The sequence below is a fragment of the Miscanthus floridulus genome, chromosome 1, assembly GCF_019320115.1.
Source record: "Miscanthus floridulus cultivar M001 chromosome 1, ASM1932011v1, whole genome shotgun sequence".
NCBI classification, from domain to species: domain Eukaryota; kingdom Viridiplantae; phylum Streptophyta; class Magnoliopsida; order Poales; family Poaceae; genus Miscanthus; species Miscanthus floridulus.
Window position 1 is genome coordinate 74,782,539 of NC_089580.1, and position 26,083 is coordinate 74,808,621.

Consider the following 26,083-nt stretch of genomic DNA (forward strand, 5'->3'; position numbering starts at 1 on the left):
TTTGACGACATGGCCTATGCTGCGTGCACAACAATTATTACATCAGAAAAATAATTCCAAATCAACACTGCTGCATAAAATGACTACGTAGTACATAATTATTGAACCTAAATCAAATAACAACAGCTTAGGTTAGCAACAAACCACTAATAGACGCCACGTAAATACTATGACGAGGATTGGTATATATAAATTTTGGTTTTTTTTAGCAGAATATACAAATCTTGGGTTCATCCCATTTATATACGCGCTGGGCCTTCCATTGAAGGGGCAATAGGTGGGCCGTTTCTTTCGCTGTAGAAGTCTGTCTCGGTCTCGGCCCAATAACCCCACAAATCCGAAACCCAGCGCCATTTCCCACGCGAGCCGGACGCAACGGACTTGTATCAACTGCCGCTGCGAAACCGCCGCCTCGGGTCCGACGCCGTCCTACCCTACTTCCCCATCCCCCCACCAACCTCCCTCCCTCCCTCCCCCTGGCTCTTGCTCGTCCGCCCCCCTCCGCCCTTTGGCCTCTCACTAGCTCGCCGAACCCAAAGCCCCCGCCCACCTCGACGCGGACTTTCTCGCCGGCGGTTGAGCAGGGATCCGGCTTTGGGCCCCGTGGATCGACGCGCCGCCGCCGCCTCCTGGCCGCAAAGGGTGTTTCCCCCTGGTTTTCGCGCTCCGGAAGACCGGAAGTGGCGAGATTCGGCGAGAAAGGTCAGATCCGGCGGCCTGCTTCGAGCTACAGGTTCGTTGGGCTTGAGGAGTGTGGTCGATGGCTGTACCTTTTGGTTATGCTTGCGAGATTCCTCATCGGAGGTTTCCGTGCTTGCGTGCTTGCAGTGTGTTCGCGGGTGGATCTGCATTGGAACGTCGGGGGTTTCGCGTGACGGAGACGACGTCGTCCGTGGTGGCTCCGGTTTGCTCCTCGGCTCTAGATCTGGAAGGTATACACCCCCTAACTTCCTTTTTCTTTCCTTCTGATGAAATTCATTTTTCCGGCCATCTTAGCTATTCGTTCCTTTCATCCAAACTGCAACTTTACTCTCATACGTTGCTGCTGTATGCTTACTCTGAACTGCAGTGTGGTTTCAGTGATTTCTCTCAAGGGTGTAATGTCAGAAAAGGGTCGCTTTGCACGATCTGTTTTCTTTATAGACTTCCGTTGATATTATATTAACAGTGTTCATCTTTGTTGTTTGGGCTAGTTCATGCTAATGATTCTTGTGTATACAAATGCACCTTTGATATCCTTGTCTACTCTCTTTGTTTCAATTACAACTGAATCACAGTAGGGTATCATCAATACTTCCCATGTGTGTAATTCTAGGGAGAGGCCAAGAGGGCGACAGTTACCATCTATTTCTCTACGGGTTTATTCTGACATTTGCGGCATTAAGGGTGTTCTTTGTTTTGTTTAGATTTGGTTGTGTTATGCTGAAAGTGTGGTTAAAAGTGCAGCTTCTCATCTCCTTGCTTGGCTTGTCTGTCTTTCATCAGGACTGTGGGTCATCTGCAGCATCAAGCAGCCTGAGGTGTATTGGAAAGCGACCATCTTTCCCAGACATTGTCACCACAACGTAACCGGACATGCAGGCTCTAGTGATTATCCCGGAGCAGCGCAATCACCATCACCGCCACCCTGGTCCCCGTAGCAAGTCATCGGGTCCACACTTTTCATCACCGCCTACCTCTCGCGGCTTCCGTGGAATGAACTGCCGGTCATTCCACTCTGGTGGCTGCGTTGGTGTTCTCCCTTCCCCACCACCTCCGCCTGCCCGCACCTACTCATCCCCGGAGCCCAAGACACCCAAGCAGCAGCCATGCCATGGTGCCAAGCGAAACCGGCCCGTTTCCATAAGCCCCTCCACATCTCCTCCCACCCATTCTGAGCTGTGGGCGGGCCCAGCATTCTCCAACTCACCACCACCCAGTTCGCTTCCCATCCCCAAATTCTCCCTCCGCCAGAAGCGCAGCATCTCTCTCGAGCTGCCACCAGTTGAGCGCTCTGATGATGTGGAGGTCAGACTGCATGCTAAATCAGCACCTTCATCCCCGGTTGAGGGATCAGGGTATGACTTCTTCAATGATGATGCAATTGCTAGTGCTATAGCAACGGAGAATCTGAGGAGGATTCTCCAGTTGGATATCACTGATCATTGAATAATGGGAGGATGGAAGGGTGGTTCTTGTGTACATAGGTTATCTTTCACTGACAGCCTTCTACTTGCATTGGTAGTGTGTAGGGTAATGATGATAGATACTTGGTGGTTGTAAGATATGGTTAGGATCATGGTGGAGGTGTAGCTTGTAGGTGAAGCTACTTCAGAAGCTTAGACAGTTGAAATTGATACTGCCCTGTTAGGTGTTATGAAGGTGGGCTCTGGGTTGAGGATGGGGTGAAGGGCAGTTGATAGTATTCACCTATATGCTTCCTTCATCTCTTAGGTGTAGGGTTTAAGCCTCTTAAAACAGCATCATTTGCATCCATAATACCTGTTCTGAACTGACGGTGCCACTGCCATAGCAGCAGCCTCATTTTCTGCTGCAGTTGGTTCATATATGGTAGAATAACATTCGTCCTAATCCCAAACCAGATGTCAAATATTTGTAGGGTACCTGCATCCTGCATATCCTTGCATACTTATTTCCTTCTGTCGTCTAGCCTACTGGCTCTAGATATCCTTGCTTCCTGGTGCTCTGCAAAGAACACCATTATCTCCTCACCAGCTCTTCTGGTTTTTGGTAAGGAAGAAGCTGAGTGGAAGATGGGAGAGATTCTGTTCTCTTCCTCTTGTTCCAATACCAACTTCCCCATCCAGCCCCTTTGTTGCATATCTGGCATACACCATATATCTGTTGCATCTCCATGCATTTATGTTCATCTAGTGCCCCTGCATTGCATCTAGTGCCCTTAGTCAGTTAGCATGCTTATTCATTCCCACTCCAAGTTCACAAACCAGTTTGAGGGTTCTGATTTTCTTCAAGCGTCGAAAGATCCTGAGAGAATCAGATTCTGGAGCCCTGCACGCATACAAACCCTGATGAGGTAACTATTTGCTTGTTTGGGTGAATGCTGGTCCCAACATTGGATACTGATGTTTGATTTGCCTTGATGCAGGTTTTGTTGTGTAGCGCAATGTTCTGCCTGTTCTATAGTTACATAATGCCCAAGCTCCTGCTGGTGTTATATGCTTTTGTAGCCCTGTAGTTTTAGCATCAGCCTGATCGCTTGCTCGTATACAATCGTGGATTATAAGCTGGAACAATATTTTTCTCACACCAAACCAGCCAGCAGTAAATAATCCACGATCGTTTACGGCCTGCCGAACAGGCTGACTACTAGCAGTGAAGCAGCAGTATCCGAACTTCTGGATGTAGACTATTAGTTGTCTGAAATGCGAAGTTTGGTTAGTTATCTTGTGTTCTGGTGTTATCAGCAGATGATATTATGCTGTGTCAGTTTAATGTGATAATGGTTCTATGCTGTGAACTAGTTAATGATGTTAAAACTAGAAACTATGTTGCTTTAGAACCAATATTTTGTTTTAGCATCCGCTGAGCTTATCATGGTTCAGGGACCTATATTCAGAACTGGAAACTCGCCATCTCATGTTAGTCTCGTGTTGAGGTTTATTTTGATTACTAGTTCTTTGGCAGAATTTTGTCTCTGCGTTTCATGAGGCGGTTTTTCAGTTGTGGCTGGATGGTCAATCGCATCATCACACGCTAAAAGCGAGTGATTGTTCCTTGACCGAATGTTGCTGATGTGTAACTACAGACTGTAGTAGTCAATTGCGTTTAGTTGTGTCATTCCCTAGCGGCTTAGCTCAGCTCGTGTGCTAAACCCATTGATAGCTGCTGTCAAAACTCAGGTCGTGTGTGTCATTATTGGCAGCATGATTGCATAAAACTGAAGGACGTGCTGGAGTATGGTCAAAGCCACAACACACCGGTGTCATGTAGTAACGCGGCTTCGTTGTGGTAAAACGCAGGCTTCCCAAAGGAGTTGAAGGAGTTTTACAGCCTGCATACGGCCACGCAAGAGCAAACGTATTTGTGCAATGAGTGATTACTACTGTGGTACCGATCGAGTACTGACCACTGTTCCATATGGATCTGGTGGAATAATTTGGGTACCATGCATGGCAGTACCAGGATGAGCCTTCATCATTATTGCATCCAACAAAGCATTCACAGATGTCTTGACGAATCTCTGTCAACCATGCATTCTACAGTTATGGGTCGTCAGAATTTAGCATATGAGACGATGCAATGCAGGACCTGCGTGGAAATGAGTCAGCCTCTTGGCTCCATCCTAGTGCCTCGCATATGAATATGATCAATGGGAGAATCTTGCACAAATTAAAGCAAGCTGAGCGACAGATTATCCAATTGTTCCACAGGATGGCAATGATTTAGCACGCCTCCTTCTCATGGGTTATATGCCTTAACTGGTACGGTGCCAGCTTATCGCACACCTGATGGTGTCCTAGTCAGCATCTCTCTTTCCCTTGCCACAGTTTTCTTTTGTATGTTCTTGCACTTTTGCTGATTTGGAGCGAGCATCTTCATCTTCATGATTGCCGTTGGGCCTTGCATGCCCAGCGGAAACACAATTATGACCAGCACAACCGTGACTGTTGATGCTAGCTAGACAGGACAGGACGTAGTACTCCATGCTAGTGAGTAGTAGGAATCTACGTATAACAGTTGATCCAAATCTGAAGTGTACATGACGTCTTTCTGTTGTTTTAAGGACATTTTTTTTGGCTGTCAAGACATTAATCTCCTCCGGAGGCAGATGCATTTGTCCGTGCGAGAGAGCAGCTCACAACACAAGAATGCAGCTTGAAAAGCTGTAACTGACTGAATTGTGTTGCCTGAAAGTCGATTGGAAACTCTTTTCGTTTGTGTTCATCTCATTCTTGGTTCCTTGATTCCTTGTGAACATGCATATAGAAATTCAGAAATGAAGAATAGTGATAGGGATAATGTCAGTGGTTCTTTTTTGGGGGTTTAATACTCTTCTGAAATGAGAGATTCTCCATTGTGATTATGAAGGGGCAGAAGACGCAACCAATGTGTGAATAGCAATGTATAATGCAGAGAAAAAATAAATTCAATTCATGATATGACGAAGGGATTAATGATACATTGCGATTGCGGTTCAAGTTGTACAAGCTCTCCTTGTACCAAAACTTGAACGCAAGCTAGCTCAAGATGGAACGAATCCGCCTTCTTCTAGGCCTAAGAAGTAAGGCTTCACTTGGCTGGCACGCCTCTACATCGTCCTGTCGGTAGAAGTGACGATGAACCAAGTGTGATTGAATGCCACTGACCTGCAACTAGCTAGTACAGTGACAATGCAAGATTAAACTACGCAACCGATCCTAGGATTGTCAAGGATCACCGGCGCTGCGCATGAATGCAACTAGCAGCTAGCAGAAGCTAAGCTTTGCCTTGCCATTACTGCAGATATCGATCGTCCACTGGCTTCAATCAGCTTCCTCGCTCCTCTATGTATCAATCATGACTCATGAGGCGGCGGAGGAGGCTGCTGCGGCGGCGGAGATGTCGCTTGACCGCCTGCGCAGCATCTGGCGCATGCCGTCGGCGACGCGGAACGCGGGTCCCTTCTTGCCGAACTTGGCGCAGAAGGACATGTGGTCCCTGAGTGCGGCCTCCAGGTCGCCCCGCTTCTTGGCGGCCACCTCGTCGCGCACCGCCTCGGAGCAGAGCCCGCAGAGCCAGCGGCCGCCGAAGCCCGCCTTGACGGCGGCGATGTACTCCCCGGTGCAGTCCTCGCGCAGGCCGCAGCACTCGCACTTGGCCGACTCCACCTCCATCAGGATTCAGGATGCAAACAAGATCTCGCAATGCAGCAGCTGGGGGGACCGGGATCGGAGGTGCTCTCTATCTGTCTCTCTCTTCCTCTCCCTCTCCCTGGCACGCACAACGCAACGGCAACCTGAAGAACGCCGCTAGCTCGGTTTATATACAAGAGGAACGAAGGATCGGAGCGCATCTATTTGCCAGTGTCGTCGTCGACTATTACGCCTTGGAATTAGGCTCATGGAGCGTTAGTTGACTCTCTAACCAGAGGGTCTAGTCTCTGTAACCAAGTCGCAGCTCACCTAACCTAGCTTTGTCTTGGCCTCCAACTGCACCCACTCATATGATGACTGATTGAATACAATGCAGCGACCGCGTCTCATACTGTGCGCTTGTGAAGCAGTTTTAATCTTGTCCAATTTTCATCTAGGCGTAGGCCAGGCCATAAGAATTCACAGTAAATTTCCTCTAGAACTCTCTCCTTGGCTTGTTTCAGACGAGGTCTGGGTTGATTAAGTTGCAGCTGCAGTCAGTCTAATTTGACAGGCCCACGGCCTGTCTAATTTGGATTCGAAATTTGCAGAGGTCGCCCGCTAGCTTTTAGGACATAATCCAAGTGGGTATAGCACTAAGCCGGCCGCGGTCATCATATTGCCTGCATCTTTTACTGTCGTTGCCTCACAAAGCTTCAGCAAGAATCTTATTATACACAAGTGTGTTTTATCGTCATGGACCACCAGGCAAGGGATATGAATATGAATGTCGTTCTTTTCCCCTGCACTTTTCTCCTCCTTTCGGCTGTCTCAACTTCTTTTTTCTTTTCTTTTTTCTTAACCTCCATCTGAAGGCAACACCAGCTAGGTACATCAATTCCTGTCACAGTCCAGCACAAACTTATATTTTCATTTCATCCTGCGCTTTGCTCTGGCAGTATCTCAACTGAAGACCCCCTTGCATGAATGAGCAACATTGAACATGGTCAGTGGTCACTCTCTACTCTCTTCTCAATCATCCACCCATCTGATCGATATGGATCCTCCTAAATGTCGTCTAGCTAGCTGATGACCAACAAGCGAGATGAGTTGAATATCATATAATGCTAATCCTTCCCCGAACTAACTGCTGCGCCACTTTTGACGGGTTTATTTAGGCAGGCATGAACCCCGGATTATGGCCTGATGCTCCCAACTGCTCCAGCTTCTAGCACTTTGATAATCTTGTTAACAGTTGATCGGAATCGATCGGAGAGGGACCAGCAGCCTGCATTGTTTGCTAGTGCCCCATGCATTAGCAATTTAGCATTGATCATCCCCAGATTAACACTTGGCCGGGCCCTACCATCCGTGCCAAGTGCCGCTGCACATAAATTTTGGGGGCTCGTTACGTTTATTGGCCGCCTCTAAAGTTGTTGCTGCCGGCTTGGATTTCTCATTTCTAGCGGTCGCATTTGATGAGTGTCGATGCGGGACCCATGGGATACATCACAAGGAAGAGAGGAGATCTAGTTTGATTAGGATTTTTCCCATGTAATCCTAGTAGTAATACTACCCTGTAATCCTATTAGGACTCTACATTGTAAATCGACTAGGACTCTGGCCTCCTGACTATATAAAGGAGGGCAGGGCTCCTTAGATCGGGGGAGCAAAACAGAACAGAACACAACACTTTACAATCAATCCAATGCAAAGGCTAACGCACGGCTGGACGTAGGGCTATTACTCGATCACGGTCGAGAGCCCGAACTAGGATAAATCGACTATCTCTTGCGTTTACCGTCGAGTTCTGCATACGCTGTAGTCCGAACAAACTGCCCCGGATACCCCCGTGGCAGGCTATCGGTGGTGAAACATCGACAGCTGACGCGCCAGGTAGGGGCCTTCGACGAATTTGCATCCGAGAGCTTGACGGACCTCGACAACATGATCTTCTCGACGGGATCAACATTCATCTTCGGTTCATGGATCTGCGAGGCAGGCGACGATGGCAAGCTCTAAAGCCGTCTCCTCGAAGATTCGGATCGCCTTGAAGACCTTTCTTTTTCGGCGACTACGACAGATCAACTCACTAGAAGATTCGCGCGGCTTGTGATGTCCGATCCAACTCAGATTTCGTGGCTTTGTGCATCTGACTCAAACTCAGGCTCCGCATTCGAGATGGAGTCTTACCCGAGTTCTTTCGAGAAACCGAGTTCTTTTCCGGCGGGGCTCCAGAGCGCGGCCTCGGCCTATCAAGAATACAACTCGGAGTATACTCAGAGTTCTTTCAAGAAGTCAGATCCTTTTCCGTATGGACTTCACAACATGGCAAAATCTTATCAGGCACGGTCCGAAGGATCCCTCGATCCGGTGCTTAGAATGCTACTAAAAGGAGCTTAGGAAGGTCTCTTACTAACTATAACATCTCAAGACTGCATCGCTCACTGACCAGGTTCTGTTCCTGAGGACAACGGTACCCAACTAGTCAGCACGACGACGACAGCAATTCTACCCTACCAAGAAAGAGACTTGATCTATGACCTTGAAGCCTTTACTAAAATCATCAACAACTCCGACAGTGTGGAAACCAACACCAATAACAGAACAATTCACGCACGAGAAGTATTCATGGTTCGTCGTCCTCAATCACCACTGGTCCCCCCAGAAGCACCCGACATCAGGTCATCGGATGAATCTGAGTCCAACATATCACCCTTTATCTAGGGGCATGATGGTGAGACCGAGAATCAGAAGCAAGCCAGAGAAAGAAGAAATAAATTGAAACAAGGACGCCAATGCCGTGCTTGGCAGCGCAAGGAAGCTTGGATCAGATATAAGTCAGATCTGTCCGAGTACAATAGAAGAAAATCAGAACAAGAAGTCGAAGAAAGACGCGCGGTGAATACACCCTACAATAGGATCCGAGAAGCACTGGAAGAACTCAGAGCGACATCACTTCCCAGTGAAAAACATGAACAACTCCGGAACCTCCTCCAGTCAGCAACCCTAAGGACGCACGACGGAAGGACCCACTCAAGACTACCTGCCAGGTCAACATCCCATAGGATGGAAGATCAAAATCAAAGAAAGTCTGCTTTCAAGAGACTTGGACCAGGTGGAAGTCATAATAGGAAAAGCAGAAGGGACCATAGTCAAAACTATTGGGTCGAACAACCAAGGAAGATCAGAAGCGAAGCACCCATTCAGACATCCCTGTGGAACTACTCTCACCAAGACGACAGTTGGCAGGAAGGAGGTGCCGAATCAGAATACAAAGAAGCCAGAACACACAATATATTCCCCTGTTTTGCGAACAGACTTGCTTCAATACGACTACCTCACAAGTTCAAGCCGACCAACCACTCTAAATATGATGGCAAGACCGAACCAAGGCAGTGGCTCAAAATTTACTCGCAGTCGATTGAACTAGCCAGAGGAGACAACAACATCAAGACCTTGTTCTTTCCCATGGCCCTAGAAACCATGCCCCTCCAATGGTTCGACAAATTAAATCCAGGGTCAATCAGAAATTGGGAGTACTTGCAAAGAGTTTGCTGTAAAAATTTTGCGGGTATCATTACGCATCCCATCACCCACGCAGAATTAAAAGGACTCAAGCAGAAAGGGGGCGAAAGTCTCAGAGATCACTATCGACGATTTAGCGAACTACGTGCTCAAGTACATGACATCACCGAACGAGAAGTAATCGAAGCTTTCTCTCACGGAATCATGGCTAGGTGGCAATTTCAGGACTTCTATAAAGAAAATCCGAGAAATAATAAAGAATTCAGACGTACAGTAGAAAAGATGATTACTGCAGAGAAGAAGACACGGGAAAGGTTCTAGGATAGAAACAACCGAGACAACCCGGACAAGCAAAATCATCGAAACATCGACAGCTGGCGCGTACAAGTTGATAACTGAAGATGGAAAAGAAGTCAACAATACATGGCACATCAACCAACTAAGAAGATTCTACGCATGAAAACAACTCAAGGGAGAATATATATACAAGCCACAAGAGATCAACGTTCATGATCAATAAAGATGGTGTTCCTCAAAAACATATGTCTTATTATAACTTTTCCCGAGTTGTTTTCACTAAATAGACCGGCTAAGAGCAAAAGAGCTGAAAAGATGCTTGAGCCCGCTGATTAGGGTAGCTAATAAGCTAACACCTGATCCAAAAAGCAAAATGGCTGAAATCATGTCTGAGCATACCGACTAAGAGCAAAAGAGCTGAAAAGATACTTGAGCCCGCTGATGAGGGTAGCTAATAAGCTAACACTCGAACCAAAAAGCAAAATGACTGAAATCATGCCTGAGCATATCGGCCGAGAGCAAAAGAGCTGAAAAGATGCTTGAGCCCGCCGATGAGGGTAGCTAATAAGCTAACACTCAAACCAAAAAAGTAAAATAGCTGAAATTATACCTGAGCATACCGACCGAGAGCAAAAGAGCTGAAAAGATGCTTGAGCCCGCCGATGAGGGTAGCTAATAAGCTAACACCCAAACCAAAAATCAAAATGACTGAAATTATGTCTAAGCATACCGGCCGAGAGCAAAAGAGCTGAAAAGATGTTTGAGCCCGCCGATGAGGGTAGCTAATAAGCTAACACCCGAATCAAAAAGCAAAATGGCTGAAACAAGCCAGTTGTCTGACTACTCGTCATAATTTCTGACTATTTTGGCTGCGGTGACCAACTACTCGATAGCTCATGTCCAAGTACTCGCAAGCTGATGCTCGGGGGCTACAACCACTGGGGTCTCCTAAGCGCAAAATGTCAGGATCGCACGCTGATTCTACCACGCGGCCGTCAATCAAGCTAAGTCATGGTTTAATATTTTTTCAAATATTCTTTAATCATCATATATCTCTAGATATTATCCATATGCCTCTACAGCTCTACTACAGTTGATTTACCTGGGTCGCTGAGGCCTTAATCCGTGAAGCCTACTCGCCGAAAAGGGAACCATTTTCTGGACCACGTCATCAAATAAGGAGCTCGCCCACCGCTGGCTGCCTTACTTGGCCACTACTTCGTTGGGTGAGACACACGCCCCACGCTGTCTTACTCGGTTGCTGCTCTAGAAGTCGCCAGGACGTTCGACTACTCGGCCGCGGTGATCGACTACTCGACAGCTAAGGTCAACCTTGTTTGCGGTGATTTGGAAATTCTAAGGTGAGGGTGATACGGGGTCTCCGGTGAGGGGACTGCCCACTCGAAGCCTTTTGACAGATTATCTAGGTTGCCTTACTTGGATCAGATCATGGTCGAACGAGAAGATTTTGCGTCAGCAAGATGAGCACGAATATGAGGATGCACGTGCATATTTATATTTACTTTCATTACTCAAGCGAAACAAAGGAAGAGGCATGACATACAGCAGCATGCAAGAAGACATCAAGCACGCAAGATAATTATGGAAAGTACTCGGTGGCACAACTGTGTTAACTTGCAATGGTATATGGATAGCCTACTGCAGTCCACGGGTTACTTGGATACACCCTTGAGAATGTCTACAAGATCCTACATATCCTCAGAAGAGGTTTTCAGTTCTTTGAACAACTCAGATTCAAGACTCTCCAACTTTTTGTTCCAAATAGCAAGAGGCTCGGGGGCTACACTCAGTGAGTGCACTTTTTCTTCCAAAAAAACACACATCACTTAGAAGACTTCTTCAAGACAAATAGCAAGAGGCTCGGGGGCTACACCCATATGGATGTACTTTTTCTTCCAAAAAGCGCACATCACTCAGAAGACTTCTTCAAGACAGGAGTTTTCAAAAATATAAGATTCAAGACCCTCCAGCTCCTTCTTCCAAATAGCGAGAGGCTCGGGAGCTACACCCAGATGAGAGTACTTTTTTCTTTAAAAAGCACATACCACTCGAAGATCCCAAGAAGCGCTACACGGTTTCACTCAAGAAAGCACTCGGACGACGCTTGTTCCTGCTCGACAAGAGCTGAAGGAACAAGACGAAGCTTTCAGAGCTCAACCATGAAGTGCTCGGGGACTTGTCGATGCGGGACCCACAGGATACACCGCAAGGAAGAGAAGAGATCTAGTTTAATTAGGATTTCTCCTATGTAATCCTAATAGTAATACTACCCTGTAATTCTACTAGAACTCTACATTATAAACCGACTAGGACTCTGGTCTCCTGACTATATAAAGGAGGGCAGGGCTCCTTAGATCGGGGGAGCAAAATAGAACAGAACACAACACTTTACAATTAATCCAACGCAAAGGCTAACGCCGACTGGACGTAGGTCTATTACTCGATCACGGTCGAGGGCTCGAATCAGGATAAATTGACTGTCTCTTGCGTTTACCGTCGAGTTCTGCATACGCTTAAGCTCGAACAAACTACCCTAGGTACCCCCGTGATAGGTTATCGGTGGTGAAACATCGACAATGAGCAAGCATTCCTCCACGTCAGTGCGGGGGCAGTTTTGCCCTATTCGCTTGGCTTATAAGCCGTACTTTTTTAGCCAACGAACAATATTTTTCTCTCATAATAAATCAGCCAACAGTACTTTCAGCCATTGCTTATCAGCCAAACGAACGGGGCGCAGCCAGCTGCTGCACTACCATACAACTAGGGTTGCTTAGGTTAATTGGAGTGATTGGATGGACTAGCACACCGATTGGGTTGTCCAATCCAATGATATATCTACTTACACAAAACTTGTAGGGAAAATGATGTTCTTGTCCCTTACACAGATGTGTAATTATGATTTTGCCATCGTTTTTTTAACTTTGTGATTTTGCCCTTAACTGTTCACAAGTCAACGCGATTTTGCCCCTAGTCAACGCGAATTTGCCCCTGTTTTTACCGTTGACCATGGGCAAAATCGCGTTGACTTGTGAACAGTTAAGGGCAAAATCACAAAGTTAGAAAAACAAGGGCAAAATCACAAAGTTAGAAAAACGAGAGCAAAATCATAATTTCACAACAAAGTTGGGGCAAGAACACAAGAGCCCCCTTGTAGTACTTGCCTTTGGGCGTTGTGTTATGAACTTATGATTGCACAATGAGGAACAAGTACAGTGCAACAGAAAGAACGCCACCTACTGTTTTATTTCTTTCCCTTTGGTTCTTCTTTAATTTCCCAGATTTAGGATGGCAATTGCTAGGATGACCAAGAACAAGTGTATGCGAAAACATTGTTTAAGCATAAATCTAGAACAAAACAAGGAATTAAGGACATGTTTGATCAGATTCTAAAATCCACATTCTAGATAAAAAATAATCTATGATGTTTCTTGGATTCTGTGTCTCTGTGTTAGAATTCTTTAGAATTCAAGGGTGTTTGGATGGAATTCTATGATTTTGAGATTTTTTCTATCCAGATTCTTAAAATCCCTATGGATCCAATCAGGCAAACACTACCTTGATAATTGTAAGCTTAATAAAGTTTAGATCACCAGAATACCAGATGCAACTAACGGAAGCACAAATAAAGGATAAAAGAGGTGCCAACTTGGAGGCTCTCCTCCTGAAAGCCCCTGCTGAAAAATCAACAAACACTGCCTGGTTTATTCTCTGCTCATTATGAATTAGTCCTGAGACCATGAGCAACTACCCCAATTATACCCCATTCTGGGTGTTCTCATTGTCGTTGGCCCCACCACCATAAGAAGTAAGCTAGGGCAGGTTTCTAGCTTCCACTGGTTCTTGCTGTTTCCTCCCCTCCACCTGAACGCCACATGCACTTGTCCTCCATACCAAGTATTTTAATCGCATAGTTTTCTACTCTATCGACATGCTTGTAGTTTTGCTGACAAAATCTGTGCCAGTACATATTGGTATTTTTTTAAGTAAAAATTAGGGAGTAGCATCTTGTAAGTGACATTTGGCCAAGCATCAAAGTTGACATTGTTGATAAATTAGCACTTTTGGATTTAATTTGATGTACAAATAAAACATGAAGGCAAATGGACAAATTAGCATGAAAAAATTAATACTCTCCATCAAATAGGAGTGCATCAAATTAATACTCTCGATCGACAGCATAAAAAATTATAGAACTGTTTATGGAAGACATGATTTGCGCTTGTCGTCTATCTTTTTTGAAGTAAAAACTGGGGGGGGGGGGGGGGGGGGGGGGGTTATTTTACCTACGCGAATGGGGGATTCTAGTCTAGAGTTACAAATCTAGAGGTGAACACGCCAACAACACAGATCATGGTTAAGGGGTTCATCTATCGTTAACGATACTAGAAACTGTAGTGCGATGTTGCCGCGCTTGTGCACGATATTCCTTGTCTATACTAACATTCGTGTTTTTTACCATTATTCACTGAAATTTGAGAATATTAAATATACGGCTTTACCAAGAATAATATTGTAATATTAATATATGTAAGGTTCACCTTATCTAATATTTTTGTTTCAATAAAAAACCCTAAAAATACAAACTTTTTTTCCTGCGTAATTGAGATGTCTATTTGTTAATGATATTTAGAGGACCCTAGTGATTTTGAGTCAAGACCTATACTTCCTCATGTCGAGTAGGTGAAGGTAAAGCAAAATTTGTGGTGTTTTGCGTTGACATATTAATATTTGGGGCTAACTTATTTTTATTCGATGTTATATGGTTAGCTTGTTGATGTTGTTCATATAAATGACATCAAGATGAAGATGATGAATTGCAAAGGTTTGACATTTTGAGCAGAGTAAATTATAGCATAGAGGCAAAACAAACTTTTTTTTGGGAATGGAAAATATCTATCATCATCTTTGAATCGTATTGACTAATCGGTAGTATTGCTATATCAGTTTCATCATTTTTTTTGGTTAGTTGTACTCTTTATAAAAATAAGCTCTCATATAAGTTTTTTACGTGCGAAACTTTTAGCCATTGTGGAATCGACAGATCAATTCCATGCTTAATAGCAATATAATAAGAAAAAATACAGCAAATATTTTGAAAAGGTAATAAAAATGTTACTAACGCGTGGAGTTTATTTTTATCATTCCGTGAGCATAAGAACCATCGAAATCGAAGCTACCGATAAAAAAGATATTGATTTTTGAAGTTTAAGTTTTATTGAATTAAAAAAATATTGTATTAAATAGTTATATTAAATTACTTTTAAAATGTTGTTGTAAAAACTTGGTTTATGAATTATGATGCTACCAAAAACATTTGGCACTTAAAGGTATTTTTGGTTAAGCCATGATTCAGTAAACAACATATTCATATCAGAGAAAGAGAGGGGTTAAACCGCAAAAGCCAGTGCACTATTCTGCGCACTCGGTTCACGGACCATGGACCATCCAGGCGAGGAGAGAGCGGTCCACTGTGAACCATGTCCACCGAGGTTTGTTGCCGGTATATGTGTATTTCTAATGTATTGTTAGATATATTTTTCCTAAAGGGAACGTCGATATTGCGTAGGCATGTTGTCGTGCAAGTGCATGCGCCAGGGAGTGGTGTAGGGGCGCCCACAGCCTGCCTCGATAGTGTCTGGGGCCGTGCATCGCCGAAACTGCTGGCATCGGCTCAAGCGGCGGCGCCATGGGCGGGATTGGGGAGACCTCGATTTTGAAGTCCACGGGTACGTGCAGCATTGAGAGAGAGAGAGAGAGAGAGAGGAGGGCCATGCGAGTGAGGAGAGAGAGCGCGGCCGCGCTCCCCCGTGCCACCGCACCCGTGCCCCGCCGTCGGCCAGCCAACACAGCGTTGCGAGTGACGGGAGGACTGGAGGGTTCGCGAAGGCTCGGGGCGGGCGAGCTGGATGGCCGGGATCGATGGCTCGATCGACAATGACATGGGAATCGGACGGCTGAGAATAGTGGACGACGTGGCTCATTGAGGGGGATCGATTTTGGCCCAATGCTAGGGTCAAGATTTGTCGAGATTCCTCCAGATGTAAGAAGAGGAGGAGCTGAGAACCGACCCATCCACGAGGGAAGTGAGAGCAACCATTCTTTCCAAGGAGCCGGATCAGTCGAGAAAGGCTAAAGCTTGCCAATAAATTCCACGAGAAGAGACTGGTTCTGGTTCTGGTTCTGGAGTTCCAAGTCCTTAAGCCCTAGGCCTCCAGCAACTTCGTTGGTATAGACACAAGGAGATGAGCTAAGAGCATATGTAGATGACACTTTCTGGACTGCACTATGTATTATTTGGTTCCTAAAAGGAAACGACGACAGCGGGGAAACTAGCGTCCGGACATCCGCGCCTGCTGCCCATCCATTTTCAATAATGATACCCTCCGATGCCTATGGATACAGCTTCGTGCTTCGCTTTACCTCGTGCTTCACACCTGCTGCCCGCCCATAGATGCAGCTTCATGCTCCACATATGTTGCCACGCCTATGGTACAACTTTGTGCTCTGCACCTGCTTCGCTTCCCTCACGCACGCGGGGACTGCTGTGCCCAAGGGAACCACCTTCGCTTGCGCCCCCTTGTCACGCCTGCTCATGAAACACTCTTGACATATATATAGTATATGTTGCAAACATAATAGATGTGTCGACAGAATATCGTCGGCAGTCCACCGAGGGGTATCCCGCGATGGTAGATTTGTCGGTGGGGGTGCGCGTAATCAGGAACCGGATGGTGACACAAGGCGCAGAGACAGTGATTTAGACAGGTTCGGGCCGTCTGATCGATGTAATACCCTACGTCCTGTGTCTTTGGTGTATTGTATTGAATACATGATGTATGGATCTTGTCCGCTAGGGGACCCCTACCTCACATTATATACTCTGAAGGAGGTAGGGTTACAAGGTAAGTATCCTATTTGGTACTATACAATGTCTTGCGGTGCACGCCGAGCAGCGCCGTGCATGCCTTGATCTTGTGGGCCAGGACACCTCCGATGGTGTGGCCCATGTCTTGGGGGCCATACCCCCACAGTTAGTCCCCGAGCCTGACAGTAGGTGATGCAGTCATGTGGTGTCAGGGTCATAAAGTAGAAAACCAGCCGAGCAGGCAGCCAGTCCCCGGGCGTAGCCTCAAGATGAGAACAAGCACATTCACCGCAAGGTGAAGTGTGCCCACTTAGTCCCCGAGCCTGCTAGAAGATGAAGAATGAATCTTGTAGCAGGGTCAAAGAAATCCGAAAGCTTGCCGACGTCCTCTGACATATGCGTATCAAGGCCCTAGACGTGCTGCCCAAGATCAGCACCCTGATCCGAACAACATGGAGCAGCTTGATAGCACACCGACGAGACGTAGCAAGATTCGAGCAGCAAGGGAGTCCCCGGCGTCGCTGGCGATGACCGAGCACCGAGGAGCGAGGAGTCCCCGGTGTCCCTGGCGATGACCGAGCACCGAGGAGCGAGGAGTCCCCGGCGTCGCTGGCGATGTCCGAGCACCGAGGAGCGAGGAGTCCCCAGCGTCGCTGGCGATGACCGAGCACCGAGGAGCGAGGAGTCACCGGCGTCGCTGGCGATGACCGAGCACCGAGGAGCGAGGAGCGAGGTGTCCCCGACGTCGCTGGCGATGACCGAGCACCGAGGAGCGATGAGTCCCTAGCGTAGGCGGCGATGTCCGAGCATCGAGGAGTCCTCGGCGTAGGCGGTGACCGAGCACCGAGGAGCGAGGAGTCCCTGGCGTCACTGGCGATGTCCGAGCACCGAGGAGCGTGGTGTCCCCAGCGTCGCTGGCGATGACCGAGCACCGAGGAGCGAGGAGTCCTCGGCGTCGCTCGCGATGTCCGAGCACCGAGGAGTGTGGAGTCCCCGGCGTCGCTGGCGATGACCGAGCACCGGGGAGTCCCCGGCGTAGACGGCGATGTCCGAGCACCGAGGAGCGTGGAGCGAGGAGTCCCCGGCGTAGGCGGCGATGACCGAACACCGAGGAGTCCCCAACGTCGCTGGCGATGTCCGAGCACCGAGGAGTCCCTGACATAGGTGGCGATGTCCGAGCACCGAGGAGTCCTTGGCATAGGCGGTGAGGTCCGAGCACCGAGGAGTCCCCAGTGTAGGCGGCGATGTCCGAGCACCGAGGAGTCCTTGGCGTAGGCAGTGAGGTCCGAGCACCGAGGAGTGCCCGGCGTAGGAGGCGAGGTCTGAGCACCGACGTAAGTGACGACGTCCGTGCGGTGAAGTGTGCCCACTTAGTCCTCGAGCACGAAGAATCCGAGGGCCGAGGAGTAACCGGCGTAGCTAGCGATGAAGCACGAGCGGCGAATAGTCCGATCAACTGGTCGGTGATGGAGTCCATGAACCAAGCTGTCCGACTAGTTGATCGGTGGAGAAGTCCGAGTACCAGGTGGTCCGATCACCTGGACGATGATCCTGCAATACAAACATGTAGAACGGGTAGTACATGATGTAAAAATAAATAAACTCCGGAGAAAAATCAGCAATGGTGATGAAATGACGTATGCAGTTCGACGATCAGTTGGTGTGAAAATATATTTATGTTTAATATAAACCGCCCGAACAATTAGTGTGTAGCTGAGTTTCCAGCCCTAGCTAGCCCATAGTCCATAACGTCGAGCGCGGAGCCCGTGCACGTGTAGGAGGAACAAGCGTGACCAAGGAGCTGCTGCCGACCACCCATAACGTAGAGCGCAAAGCCCGTAGCACGTGTGGGGAGGAGTCGGAGACAGGGCCGTCTCTGAAGGCGTCCGAGCATCAACATGACTGTTCAGGGGTTCAGAAAATCGTTTGGAGAGCAAATATGGAGAAAACAGTTCGGAAAAACATTATGACAATATATGGAGATTGGAGAATATTTAGAAGAATGTTAAAACATGACTTAGCTTTAGACAGAGTGTCTGGTCAGCGGCGTATAGCGTTATCTGGTCGGTGACGTAGGCAGCTTGCTTGCAGCTCGGCGGCGACGAGGGATGTCGGTGAGGGCCGCCGAGTAATGACGACGAGACAACGGCGAGGGCCATCGGCGAAGGATGTCAGCGAGGACCGCCGAGCGGTGACGACGAGTCGACGGCGAGAGACGTCAGCGAAGGATGTCGGCGAAGGCCGTCGAGCGGTGACGACGAGTCGACGGCAAGAGACGTCGGCGAAGGCTGTCGAGCGGTGACGATGAGTCGATGGCGAGGGACATCGGCGAAGGATGTCGGCGAAGGCTGTCGGCAAAGGCCGCCGAGGGCAGCGGCGGCGAGTCATCAACGAGGGCTAATGAGGGCAGCGGCGGCGAGTTGTTGGTGAAGACGACCTCGGAGGTGGTTCCAAGATCGGATCTGCTGTCGCAGGGGCTGGTGTAACAGCGATGAATCATCGTCGTGGACCAGGATGGATCTCCACGAGATTGACGACGAGAACACGTTGTTGATTTGAGATCCATCTGGCTCGCCATGGATCAAGCGCACACCCCTACCTGGCGCGCCAACTGTCGACAGAATATCGTCGGCAGTCCACCGAGGGGTATCCTGCGATGGTAGATTTGTCGGTGGGGGTGCGCGTAATCAGGAATCGGATGGTGACACAAGGCGCAGAGACAGTGATTTAGACAGGTTCGGGCCGTCTGATCGACGTAATACCCTACGTCCTGTGTCTTTGGTGTCTTGTATTGAATACATGATGTATGGATCTTGTCCGCGACATATGTGTAGGGGCACTTTAACATATGCAACATCCAGATAAAACACTTGCAACATACGTTTTGAAAATAGCTAAAATATTTGAAACATAGAATTGCAACATACGTGTATAGCCAGTGCAACATCTAGACAAAACACTTGCAAAATACGTTTGAAATAGCTGAAACATTTAAAACATACACTTTGCAACATACGTGTATAGTCATTGCAACATATACAACACCGTACAAGATCTACTTTTACAATATCCAGATGAAACATATGCAATGTACATCTGAAATGCATGAAACATACGGTTGCAACACGTGTTCATCTACTTGCTGCACTCCAATGGACGCTCATTGACGCGGAGCTCGATGCCACGGCAGGAGGTCGGACCTTGACTGTGCGCAGCGCGAGTCGAGCAAGAGGCGTGAGGTGCAGCAGAGCACACTGCGAGGCGTAAGCGGCGCGCGGCGCGAGGCGCAGGCAACGCGAGGCAAGAGCAGCGGGTGGGGCGCGCTAGGCACGAGGCGCGGCGGCAAGCAGGTCCATCCCATTCGGTCAGACGGACGCTCGGTAGAGAGCATTACCGAAACGACAAGCCAAATCTTTTTTTTTCTGCAGTGCAACCAAAAAGAAAAACAAGGCAAATGTAAGATATGTATTTATTGGGCCAAAATAATTTCTAGACTGGGCCGGGATGCACTGTCCCATATAGGGCTGGTGTGTTCTGATGTTAGAAGCCAGCAGCTACATGGGCCTCTGTGAGACTGTGACTGGCCTGCTCCTAAAATCGTTACCAGAACTCTAGAATGAATCTTGGTCACTCACCACCGTTAGCAAAGACTAGCCCAAAGTATATAATTTTAGTATATTGTTTCTTAGAGTCACCATATGACATTGTGTTTTTGACAATAGATCCAAACTAACATCATACAAAACAACTTTAGCCCATTGTTGTTGTAAGTAAGATATCCGATTGTTGCATTTTGTGCCCATGTCCATGCTGATACATCTTCCCTCTCTCTTGTTACTTCACTGTCTAGAGTTCGTGAAAAACTATATGTAATACTGTGCATCAAATTTGGAAGTAGCCTTAGAGTATCTTTACTATGGCCTTTATATAGGCATTTATCCTATTTTGGGGGTTGGTGGGAAAAAAAACCACTACAGCAGGATCCTTACTCATGCTCTTAGAAGTCGGAGGCTCTCAAATTCCCTTCTCAAACCCTAATTCTTGTGGGGCTTTGAAGAAGTCCCCTACTTTTCTGTTCCACCGTACCTCTCCTGTTTTCATGTGGATTCTGCCTGCGCTCCACCGTCGTCGCTACGCAGATCCGCCACCTCCCTCCCCCTCACTAGCTAGAATGGCTCCCTAGTTCCCATCCATCTCCTTTGCCATCGTGCCCTCCTCATCGTAGATCTCCTTCACGTCGAGTGCCTACTTGCCATGGGTGCCCCTCCCTCATTGAGCCCCTCTTTGCCGAGGGTGCCTCCCCACCACCGGAACCTCTTAGTCTCTCACCGCCAGCAAGCTCCTCCCCGTACGACGATGGAAGATAAGAGAAAAAAAGAAAAGAAAATACATGCCACTAATGGCTAGTTCTCAGTTGTCATAAAAAAGTAGGGGCCTAAAATTAAGAGCTATTGCTAGAGTTAGAGTAGAAATATGAAGGCTCGAAAAGAAAGGTGGGCCCTCAAATTCCAAGGAGAGGTCTTGATTTAAGGAGCCTGTGGTGAAAATGCTCTTAGAATTACTAGTTAGGAAATATTTTTTATTTATTATCAATTGTTCAAAAAGTCATTACAATTTTGAGCTATTAGTTCCTCAACACACACTGGAACGATTTCTCCATACAACACTACGGGTCAAATGCTTCCGGGGCCGGTCTAGAGGTGGGACAATGGGGTGGCCATTCCTGCCCTGATATGTAGTGCTAGAACTTCACATATGACGTAAAGGCCTAAGAACTTAAATGGATGGGCATCGAGACACATCATCTGTTAACACCGTATGAGGCACGCGCATGAAGCAAGTTGCAACGCCTCACCTTTCTGATAATCCAACTCCGCTGTGACTTGCCGATCACCATGATATGTTGATACTCCGCCCGTCCCAAAATAAGTGATGTTTTTTACCTTCAGACACCTTGTTTGACCGTGCGTCTTTTTCAAGTTTTTTATGTAAATTATAAAATAAATAAATCATTATTAAAGTATCTTTAATGATAAAATAAGTTATAACAAAATAGATAATATTTCTATAAAATTTTTGAATAAGACGAACGGTTAAACAAGTGGTCAAAAAGCAAAAAAACATCATTTATTTTTGGAACGAAGGGAGTAGCTGACAATGTAAGGCGTAACTCCGTCCAAACGAGTGACACAGCAATAATAGGCTGGCAGTGCACACGGCAGAAGTAAGCACCATGGATTCTCTTTCACTTACTCTCATTTCTAAATTCTTAATTGAGAATTCATCTATTAGCGAACAGGCGAATAGGCTGCAACCATACACAGTTAAGTTGATCTAAATTATCATTTTGTGAATTGTCTAACAGATCATTCTCTCTTAGCCTAAAAACTAATCCTTGGTCTAGAACTCTTTATTAGTCTCATTAATCACTACAAGTTGCGATCATAAGTGCTTAATATATCAAGAGTAAATAAGTACATTTCTCAACCTCCAAGTTGTACGTTAGTTAATTTAATTTCCAACCCTGAACTTTGAGATCAGGTAATAGACACCCTCTAACTGTCAAAACCAGACTCAAATTTGGTCCTGTTGCTGGTTTCAAAGGTGATTTCCTATTTTCTAAAAATAATAAAATTCTGGTTTGATATCTAAATGCATATTTAGTTCATTTTAAATCAGAAAAATAAGAAAATAGTACCAGATTTTTTCTAAGAATGTTATCTATCTGTTGGTGCTCTATTTAGAGTTATTTAAATCTTATTTGTATTAAATAAATAATGAGCACAACTATGAGCAATAAAGCAATAGGAACCAAAATAAATTAGTTCCAAATAACTATATATAAATCATAAACATGTAATACAATTTTATGAAAAAATCGGTACTAGTTTCATATTTGTCTAATTTAAAATAAATTATTTACTAATATTTAGATAATAAATCAGATTTTTTATTTTTATAAAATAGAAAACCAGCAATAGAACCAAATTTATCATGTTTTGATGGTTGGAGAATGTCTATTTCCCACTTTCGTAGTTTAAAGTTAAAAGTCGAACTAGTGTGCAAGTTAGAGGTTGAAAAATGTACTTTATTCTTATATCAAAGGCCTTTGAGTTTTAGTTTCCCTCTTGGCCCTGAAAAACTCAGGACCGGGGCCTAAGGCTTCCCGATTTGTGTTAACTCATTTGTGAGTAAATATTTTTTAGGATTAACTACTAGTAGTAAGAAATTTGCAATTTCCATGTCATTCAACGCTGAGGATTACGGTCCGTGCACAAAACAATTCGTTTCGGTTTTCGATATTTTCCTGATGCATTTTAGGGTTCCAAAAACATCTTGTTCCATTTGGCAGTAGTATAATGTATATAGGTCCGTAGTAAAGCAAGCTAGCAGCTAGATGCAGAAGGCCCTGCTTTATCTCGAGATAGATGATACAATGATAGAACATTCATTTGCTTTCATAAAACAAAGGCTAGTTACTTTTATTTTCCACTGTGTAGCATATGCTTTATCCAAGTACCGCGAACAGTAAAAGTAGAGCATATGCTGTATCATATCCACTATCTAGCATCAAGCATATACTGTCTGATCACTTGGATAAAAACAGCAAATACTTATCACTGCTGACCATATGAGTAGGTTACAAAATGTTCGCAGTTTCTAGTCGATGCAAATATGATGTGATATTCGTGTCGTATGATCAGTGCACAAATAAACAAACACTGATAAAAACAAGGTACCTAATCCAGCATCACCATCAGCTTCTCCCTCGTAAGATACAGATTGAGCTAAGGCTCAAGGTGTTTCACCACCAACATCTACTCTCCTCACTGTCTTATTATTGGAATCTATTTATGAGACGAAGAAAGCACTCCATTTGTAGCTTAGCGCACAAGCATGTTGTCATCTTGATTCCTGTACTGCAGAGTCCAAAACACCAACTCTATCACAATCAATCAGATGTTCCTAGGTAGAATCCATGTGTTGTCCACTGCTAATTGATCCTCCTTACGAGAGTAATCTGAAGTTTGAAGCATCGTAATTACAAGGATGTACATGCAGAAATCATGAGATACCAAAAGCCTGAGCATCTTTGTTCTTGTACGAGAACAGAATATAATTGGTAGAATACTATTGATCCAATCCTAAACCTTGAGTGTGGATTATATAGGAGTACATTAGTTATAGGACAACTAGCCTCCATTAGAGATAAGGCAAGTCGAGATTATAAATGATCCTAATCTACTATACCTAGAGATATTCTAATATACTCTAACACACCTCTACGGTCATAGTGGGAGCAACGTAGACGGTGAGACTAGAAAAGAAGTTGAAGGTTGTAAGTCGATGAGCTAACATTTCCTACTTTCATAATGGTCAATGTATCGTGGATGTTGTGGTTGAAATGGAAGCCGATGAGGTTGTTCAAGCAAGATGGTAGCCCTTTGTGCTGACATTGAGGTAATCGAGCACGAGGATAGGTAGTCATGGTTTAGGATGTTGTGTGTAGCATAGTGTGACCAGTAGAGTTGTCGGGGTTGCCAAAGTCCATATAGCCACATATTGAAGCGATGAGCACATGAGGAATCACCATGACAAGGATGGCACATAGGAGAAGATGCCATAGATGAAGATGTCAATGCATTGAGGTAGTCATTGAGTGAGAAAGTCGATGCCCAGGATGAGTGGATGACACAATCGAGCCACCATGGATAAAGCGTGCGCTAGGTTTGCCACGTTTGCAAACACATCGAGAACGAAGGCACGCACTAGTGCTGCCAATATCGGATCTACTAGAGAGAGAGAGATCCCTAACCATGTGTTAGCGTTTGAGGACTAACAAAGAAGGCCTCTATGATGATTGCAGTGCATAGAATGACGAGGGTAGAAGACGACGATGTACAGTTGTAACAACCCAAAAATCCACACACCAAAAATACCAACTACAAATTTTTTCTCAAAACTCCATGTGATGATGAGTGTCATGTGAAGTAACCCAACCTAAGTCAACACATAAGCATAGCATGTCATATGTTGATTATGGTTATTTAATTTCTAACAAATAGATGTTGCATACATGTTAACTTAAATTGTGATTTGGATTCTCATTGCTTTATGTTATGCTTAACAATTCTATAAAGTTTATTACTAAACAAAATTCCCTAAACTCCAATGAACAAGTTACCTCAGTTTTAAATTCGAAATCTAAACCAAATTTGAATTTAAACAATAGAAAGGAAATGAAAAACAAAAAGAAAAGAAGAAAGGGAGAAGAAGGCCTCGCAGCCCAGCTGCTCGGCCCAGCCAGCCCCAGCGCGCGCGCGGCCCAGCTTGCGGCCCAGCAACGCCCGCCTTTGCCGCTGGACCCCGAAAGTCAGCCCTACTATTCCTCTTCTCCACGCCACGCACGACCACCACGCGACAGAGCCCCGACAGCGATGGCAGGGTAGGCTAGGGGGTCACACCCAAGCCATGGCCTTGCCCCCCCTTGGCGCAGCGCCCATGCCAACGCCATGCCAACCACCCATGCCCCGCAAGCCGCTCGATGCACTCGGCGCGATCCTTAGCCGTCCGCCGTGGAGCTCGAAGCTCTGGCTATAAGAGCCCCAGCCCCAGAGCCCTAGCAATCGTCCATCACCCGTCGCCATTTGGTGGCCATACGTCGCGCACCAGAACCAAGAGTGAGGAGGGAGAAGGGAAAGGAAGGAGAGGAAGAAAGCACCGAAGCTGCCGCGGGGGAGGAGGTCGTCGGAGCCGAAGACGGCGCCGACGCTTCGTCACTGACGCGGTTCGGCATGGCACTGCACGGCCACACTGGAGCTGCACGGCCTCGAATCGACACGGCATCGCCATCCAGTCTTCCACGCCACCCACGGTGAGCTTTTCCCCTCTTCCGGTCTCTCTCTTCCGCCGGACCTCACCGTCGGCCATGGCGCTCCATGCCTGGAGCGCGTAGGCCAGTGCCTTGCCTCAGCCACTTGGAACACATGCACCCACGTGCACACAGAGACCACCGTGACACCCCCACCGGAGCCCGTAGCACACCAGCGCGCGCATCGCCGTTGGCACCGTGTCACCATGGCTGCTGGAGCCCCTAACGGCCACCTAGGAGACCAAAGCCCCGCTTGAGCCCTGAACGCCTTCGTCGTGCACCCACGGAACCGTAGAAGCCCCATCTGCCCAGCACTAGCCACCGGGGAGCTGGCGTGCGCGACCTCGCCACCGGCAAGCATTGTCGAGCCGCTGCTCGCCATGGCTAGCACCTTGGGGAGCTCTGGTCGCCACCTTGACCCCGCAGACACAGTCGCCGTGGCCCGGGGAAACTTTTCCCCACACCAATCAGACACCAGCCTCGCCACAGAGGCTCATCAGTGAAGATCGCTGCCGGTAGGAGCACCGCCACGGGAAAAACAGGGGAACACCCCCCTCACCGGCCACCTGGCCCCACCTGTCAGTGACACGGACACCCTGGACCCACACGTCAGATGCTGACGTCACGCGGGACCCACATGTTAGAAGCCATCACAGCCGAGGTGACGTCATGCTGACATCACGCTGACATCAGCTGCTGACATCAGCA

General features: G+C 46.8%; 2 protein-coding genes across 2 annotated transcripts; one reads left to right on the plus strand and one right to left on the minus strand.

Annotated features, from left to right (window-relative positions):
* The first annotated feature begins 469 nt into the window (after positions 1–469).
* Positions 470–3,481, plus strand: LOC136536175 (uncharacterized). The gene is made up of 4 exons (XM_066528557.1): positions 470–733; positions 829–932; positions 1,486–3,034; positions 3,107–3,481. Exon 3 carries the CDS (start codon positions 1,576–1,578, stop codon positions 2,146–2,148), a length of 573 nt encoding a protein of 190 aa, XP_066384654.1. The 5' UTR covers positions 470–733; positions 829–932; positions 1,486–1,575; the 3' UTR covers positions 2,149–3,034; positions 3,107–3,481.
* Positions 3,482–3,718: 237 nt separating this feature from the next.
* Positions 3,719–6,139, minus strand: LOC136536185 (uncharacterized). Its single transcript, XM_066528566.1, has one exon. It carries the CDS (start codon positions 5,832–5,834, stop codon positions 5,523–5,525), a length of 312 nt encoding a protein of 103 aa, XP_066384663.1. The 5' UTR covers positions 5,835–6,139; the 3' UTR covers positions 3,719–5,522.
* Between the last annotated feature and the right edge of the window lie 19,944 nt (positions 6,140–26,083).